We start from the raw sequence: 6,586 nt of genomic DNA, 5'->3' as shown, positions 1-6,586 counted from the left end.
TAAACTATTTAAATACTTCCCCATAACCAGAAGGAATGAGAACACAACAAATGACCACCTGGACAAATAAATTCACTTACACAATTTATTCAAGCAAACATTGGGCTTTACCTTAAATAACTGGCAAATATGGGGGAGGGGAGCATTACTGTGAAACACAGCCATCAGCTGGATCTCTGCACAGGAGACCCGCTTGCAGCTCCCTTTTCCTCTATCTTGAAGAAAGGTTACAGCTTGTTTGTCAGCTGTGAACATCTTCAGAAAGAGAGGAACCTATGGAGTGGGTTCAAAGCAGTACTGCCTAATATGCCCAGACTGGCTGCTTAATGAGCCAGAGTAAAGGAAAAGGTCACATGGTTACAAAAACCTCCATACAACAAATGCCCTGTAGCTACGGTTAACTTTAATTAACTGCATTATTACAATTCACTTCAAGCTTATTTTCCACCTATGTCTACTGCCCCTTACCTTTCCTTTGCCACCAAAAAATCAGATGGATGAGTCTCCTAAGTGGGCTTATGTTTCCAAAATTCTGACTGGTAAGAGCTTTTCAAGAATGCTCTGCAATTAAAGAAATCCACCAACTGGGGCTCTAACTCCAACTGCTGCTGACTGATTTCAAGATTACAGTAGTTCTGTTTATATAAATCAGAGTATTTGCACTTATGTGACATAATTAAACGCTGAAAACCCAATAGTTTTTCCCTTGTAATGGCAGTTACAATTCACACATGAATATTACTGCTCCCCTCATTGGGTTTAAACTCCAGCATTATCCATGTGTACAATTTTCTTCCCTGCTAGTCATGAGCTCACCACGTTAGTCTCCCCATCTCATGATTTAAAAATAAACTGTTATGTGGGAACTGCATTCTTAGAAATAATTGAAAATAGGATCAGTACAAATCTACACTCTAAAAACCATATAGGTCATATCCAATAATTAGCTCAAAATGCATACGTTGCATCGAATAATTAACTCAAACCATCCTTTTCCTGCATTATTCCCTCCAATTCATTACATAAGAGCAATATGCTCTAAGATTTTTAAGCACCAATATATCACTAATGGAAAGAAAAAGAATATACACATAAAGACATTGAAATCACAGATACAGTGATGGCAAAGACGGAATCTCAATACATAACCCACCCACCCAGTATAGCCAGAGGATGTGTACAAGAGAGCAAAGATCCATAGGTACACAAGGCATATAGTCTCCAGCCTTCTCCCATCTTTCCACCAGGAGTACTGATGAAAAACGTTTCAGGAGCAAGCAGATACCAAATGTTGTCCAGACTTGTAAAAAGCACCTCTTTTTACAGTTTCAGGGCTTTGGGGAGTGTAGGGATCTTTAATATTCAACAAAACTCAGCGCTCATAACCTATGACACTGTTGCATTTGGAACAGCTCTGTGTTCTGCTGGTTAAACTGCAAAGGATTTCTGCAGAGCTGCTGGTTTTGTTTCAGGTTTTCTCTCTTTCTTCCACTTGCCTCACTGGAAAGGACAAAGTTCGCATTAGGTTTGTTTGCATTTTCTACCTAGTGTAAGGCCTGTGTATTTACTTTGCCTGTTGATAAACTAACAGGTATTGCACTGCTCCTCTATCTCCAGAAAACGCCAATGTCACATAAAATAGTTAATTATACAAAGAATCCCACATGATCATTGCCAAAAGGAAAGCGTTACACTTCAGTGCTTTAAGGAAGCTTCCTCATCTGAAAACACAGAACAACCCCTGACTTGTTCACCAACTCAATTATGGAAAAGCCACTGCCTAAATGGGGTAGCTACCCACCAGCTGCAACACCAACTGCAGAAGCTGTTATTTCCCACTCCCCTTTTCTGCACTGTGCTCAACTACAGATCTGCCTCACCAAGAGACTATGGCTGATGTCGAGCTTTGACAAACAGTACTAAAAATCAACTAAAGTTATTAACCATGTGATGCTGGGTTTGGGGGGTTTTGTGAAAGAGGGCTTCATTTCAGTTCTGAAGCCATATTAAATTGCGCAGGCAATGGATGCATCCTGTATTTCAAACAGTTTGCAGCTGGAGAGCTGAGTGGGGGGGGGGACAAGGGAGGAGGAAATGAGATGCAGAAACAGTAAATAGAAAATGCTTAGTCAGCAACTGTTACTGCAACATTAAAGGTGAAATGTAAATAGGCGCAGTGCCAAGATTTAGATAAGTTTGATAACAGCATCAACATCATCATCTTACTACATATATATATGTGAAAATGTGCGTACAAGTGCCACAGTTATCACGAGGAACTGCAGGCTCATGGGCTAATGGAGACTTTTAAAGAGGCACTAGGGCTTATGCATGCTGCCTGTGCTCTGAGAAAAATGAAACTTGCTACGCCAGAAGTATTAATATCAATTGAATTTATTACAATTTACTAAGCTCCAAGGCACATTACAGTGTTCTGTTAACTACAGAAATGTATAAAGGACAAACAGAGCATGTTTTTCATGTACAGCATTTTGCTCTACTGTTCAAAAGCATCCGTGCATCAATAAAAGCAAAAACAAAAAACACATGAAGATTAAAAACGTTCAGATCAATAGAAACAAACTGAAACATTTTCCTTACAAACTTGCAACAAAAAAACACCCTCCTCCCCCCCAGCCACCCCACCGTTTTGCAAACAAACAGAAAAAAAAAACCAAAACAAAAAAAAGAAGGTGAAAGACTAACACTCAGGGCTTGTCAAACATAAGCTGTCACCATTTTTGTAGCAATTTTTTAGGCATCAACACTGGCCTTGGCAAAAATTTTTTTTTCCTTTTTTGTGTTTTTTTTTTCTTCTTCTTTCAGAGAAGTGCATACATTTACAAAAATACACACCAGCAGCAGGTAATCGCTAAAGGCTATTAACTTTGTACCTAGCCAACACACTGCCAAAGAAATGAGAACAGGTATTATGTGGTAACCAAACAATATTATATTCTGTTTAACAAAAACCAGCTCTATCCTTCAAATGAAGAAGAGTACATACCTTTGTTTCAAAATATAGAAACATACGACGAAAATAATGTCTATACATAAGACTAACTTTTGCAGTTTGTTATATTCACAATTCTACATCTTCAGGAGTCTGAAGGGATTGGATTTCCTACTCAAGGGTCTCTCTCCTTTTTCACTTTAACGTCCCCAGCTAAAATGGTCGCAATCTCGCCCTGCATAAACGCCCAAGGCACATTGGAACCGACTAGGGGACATTTCTCTCCGCTGGGGCAGTAGACCTCGCCAGTCGCCCCTTGGGCCTTGATGCTCTCTCTGGAACAAGGGAAGCAGAACTTGTGGCTGGGCACAGAGGGGCACTGAACAAAGTGGGTGTCCTCCAAGCGTTCGTGGCAAATGGTGCAGCACAGGGGCCCGCTGTTGGCCATGGGGGAGTCCGGAATGTTTTGGGGGTGCACTTGGTCCATGGCGGGGTGGGCGCTGGGGGGAGGAGGGGCCACTTGTAGGTTCATGTCCCCATTGCGAGAGGCCAGGCGGCGCTGGCCTGGCACCGAGGCCGGTGACACAGGGCTGCTGCTGTTTCTGCGGGTGGATGTGGTGGAGTGCACCGAGCTGCCGTCCTTGGGCGAGTGGGCATTGCCCAGTGTGTCGGCCACCGACATGAGCGCGGCCATGGGGGACTGTCCGTTCTGGGGGGCGGACTCGGGCGGCGTGGTCCGGTTGGAGTGAGGCCCGAGGGGCGGCGGCGGCGGCGGCGGGGGGCCCCCGCCGTGCACCGCCCCGAAGCCCCCGGCTGACATGGTGAGCTTTAGCGCTTCGCTCTGGCTGGCCATCCACTGCTGCCGCTGCTGCTCGTCGCTGAGCTTCAGAGCCCCCTCAGCCGAGTCCGAGGGCTCGGGAGAGGCTTTCCTCTTACGCATCGCCCCGCCGCCACCACCGCCGCCACCACCGGGTCCCCGGGAGGCGGCGGCCGTGCCCTGCGCCCCGCCGGCCCCAGCCCCCGGCCGCGGGAGACTCACCAGCGCCGTGGGTAACATGGGGCAGCTGGCGTCCAGGTAGGGCTGCGGCAGCATGTCGGCGCCCACCAGCTCCTTGAAGAAACGCACAGACTCGGGCAGCAGGTCCCCCAGGAGCCGCCAGTCCCCGGAGCCGTGCTTCTTCTCGTACTCCAGGTACTTGAAACCCGAGGAGAGGCCACGACCGAAGTCCTTCATGCAGTCCTGGTACATCTGCTTGGCCACTCCGGAGGCGCTCGAGAAGACAGTGCCGGAGCCGCTGGGGTACTCGATGAAGAGCTTCAGCTCATAGTCCATACCCGGCTTGGAGACGGCGTCGAAGGCAAAGACGCGGCCCAGCAAGGCGTGATCCTTCTTGAAGCGCACCTCGTAGGGGGTGCAGCCGGCCAGAGTGAGCAGCGTGTCCCGCACGATCTTGGGCTTGCTGGCCCACTCCTCGGCCCGGTTCCGCAAGCTCTCGCTGAGCTCGGCCAGCGCCTCCGCGTTGCGCTGCTTCTCCTTCAGCTCCCGCTCCTGGTCGCTACTGGACACCGAGCCCGGCCGCTTGCCGCAGGCCTCGGAGGACGAGCCACCGCCTCCCCCGGCGCCACCGCCGCAGGTGCCCCCTTGGGAGGAGGCGGAGGGAGCCGGGGGACCCCCGCCGCCTCGGCCGCTCAGGCCCCCGTGCGGCGGGGGCAGCGCCACGCCAGGGGCGGCGGGCCCGTTGAGGAGGGTCTGCGGCAGCAGGTTTGGGGGCACGTTCATCTGGGCGCCGGCGGCCCCCGGGGGCAGGCCGGACACCAGCCCCCCGTGCGCCCCGCGGCGGGAGGAGGAAGAGGAGGAGGAGGAGTTGGGGCTCTGCCGGTTCAGCTCCGGCGGCCCGTCCTCAGGCGGCTTGGGGAAGCCGTTGGGGCCCCCCAGCCCGTTGGGCAGACGGGCGCCGTGGCTGCCGCCCAGGCTGCCCGGCGGCGGTGGGTACTCGAAACGGCTGCGCTGTTCTGCTGCGGCGGCGCTGAGCCCGTAGCGGTCCAGGCTGGACTGGGTCAGCCCCGCCGAGGCTGCCTTGGAAGAGGCATCCACATGGTTGAGCTGCTGCTGGGCCGCCGCCGCTGCCGCCGCTTCTTTGGCGGAGAGCGTCACTGCCTTGACGCCGACCGGCGGCGGGGGTCCCGGGGAGCGGCCGTCCTGGAAGCAGCCGTGCGCTCGCTTCAGCTGCCGGGCCGTCTCGATCACGAACTCGATGCGGTCGGCGCCCTCGTAGTTGACGCAGCCCCGGCAGACGGGTTCCGTGAAGTCCCAGATCATGGCCCAGGGCATGCGGGGCAGATCGCACAGGTAGCAAGACTGCCTCCGGGACGACGACACCTGCGCGGCGGACATGGTGCTGCTGGCCGGGGAGCTGCTGCCGCTGCCGCCGGGGTCGGGGCTGGCTCCGTCTTCCCCCCCGGGCTGCAGGGGGGGCGGCTCTCCGTACCTGATCCTGTTGCCCCTTGTAGCAGGGGGATCGTCTGCTTTTAGTTCTCTCCTGCTGCCGGAGAGGGTTTCTTCTACCTGGTCCTGCCGCTGCTTCCCCGGTGGGGTGGGAACCACTTCTACCGCTCCTCCGGGGGGCTGGGTGGGGGTCGCCTTCTAGCCGCTTCTGTTTGCCTGCGCTCTCTAGCTCTCCGCTGCTGCTGCTCCTCCTCCGGGAGGAGGCGGAGGTGCACGGAGGAAGATGGGGGGGTCACCTTCCACCCGCCGCTGCTGCCTCGCGAGCTCGCACTTCGCTACGTGCCGATCCACTGCCGCGAGAGAAAGAGGGGTACCCGCACGGAGCTGTCCGGTCCCGCCGGCGGCGGCTGCCCCGAGCGCCGGCAGAGTGGTGGCGGCCCGGAGGTGGCAGCGGTGGCGGCAGCTGCGTGGCAAGCGGCGCCGCCTGCTCCTCACTCACATCCTCGCCGCGGCTCGCAGTCCGAGCGCGGGGTGCTGCGCGCCGCCGCGTGTGCCTGCGCGCCCCCTCCGCCGCGCCGCGCTCCCCCCGTGCCGCGCCGCCCCTCCCCACCCCTCCCCTCCTCCGCGCCGCGCTCCCGGCTCGGCTGCGCCCGGGCGGGGCACCGCGTCACCGCCGAGCGCCCGCTCGCCGCTCCCCTCCCCCCGCCGCCGGCTCGGAGCCCACTTGTTGCGCGGCGCGCGCATGCCCGGCGCGCTGCCCGCGCCCGCCCCTGCGCGGCCGGCGGCAGCTGGAGCGCGGCGGGGCGCGCGGGCAGCCCGCGCTGCCGGCTATGTTTGGGAACCTGAATGCAGCTCGCGCCCTGGCCCCCTCCTCTCCTCCCCTGCCCGGCCGCGAGCTGCGGCCCGGGAGCGCGCGCACGATGGCGCGCGTGTGCGTGCGTGTGTGTGTGCGCGGGGCTTGCTCTGGAGCCGGTGTCTCGGTTCGGGGGCCGCGGCCTTCCCTCGCTGTCCCCGCTCTGCCCCTGCCACCGAGACTGACGATGGGATTCCCGCGCGCCGCTGAGGCAAACGGGGAGGGGGGGGGGGGATCCCGCCTTAATATCCGATTTCGTGTTTCTCTTTCAGTGATCCCGGTGACAGAATGACACAGTTTCTGTAAGCCCGTGACTGCATCAGAAGCTCTTCCA

At 55.7% G+C, this 6,586-nt stretch overlaps 1 protein-coding gene across 1 annotated transcript; it reads right to left on the bottom strand.

Annotated features, from left to right (window-relative positions):
- Positions 1-2,375: 2,375 nt before the first annotated feature.
- On the bottom strand, positions 2,376-5,967 carry IRF2BPL (interferon regulatory factor 2 binding protein like). The gene has a single exon (XM_034062224.1). The coding sequence runs from the start codon at positions 5,346-5,348 to the stop codon at positions 3,129-3,131; it is 2,220 nt and encodes a 739-aa protein (XP_033918115.1). The 5' UTR covers positions 5,349-5,967; the 3' UTR covers positions 2,376-3,128.
- Positions 5,968-6,586: the final 619 nt, after the last annotated feature.

This window comes from Melopsittacus undulatus, chromosome 4 (assembly GCF_012275295.1).
Source record: "Melopsittacus undulatus isolate bMelUnd1 chromosome 4, bMelUnd1.mat.Z, whole genome shotgun sequence".
Classification (NCBI taxonomy): domain Eukaryota; kingdom Metazoa; phylum Chordata; class Aves; order Psittaciformes; family Psittaculidae; genus Melopsittacus; species Melopsittacus undulatus.
Note: the sequence above shows the minus strand (reverse complement) of the source record. Positions and strands in the feature narration are given on the sequence as shown.

Coding starts and splice junctions, on each gene's coding strand:
- IRF2BPL (XM_034062224.1), bottom strand. CDS start 5,348: ATGTCCGCCGCGCAGGTGTCGTCGTCCCGGAGGCAGTCTTGCTACCTG.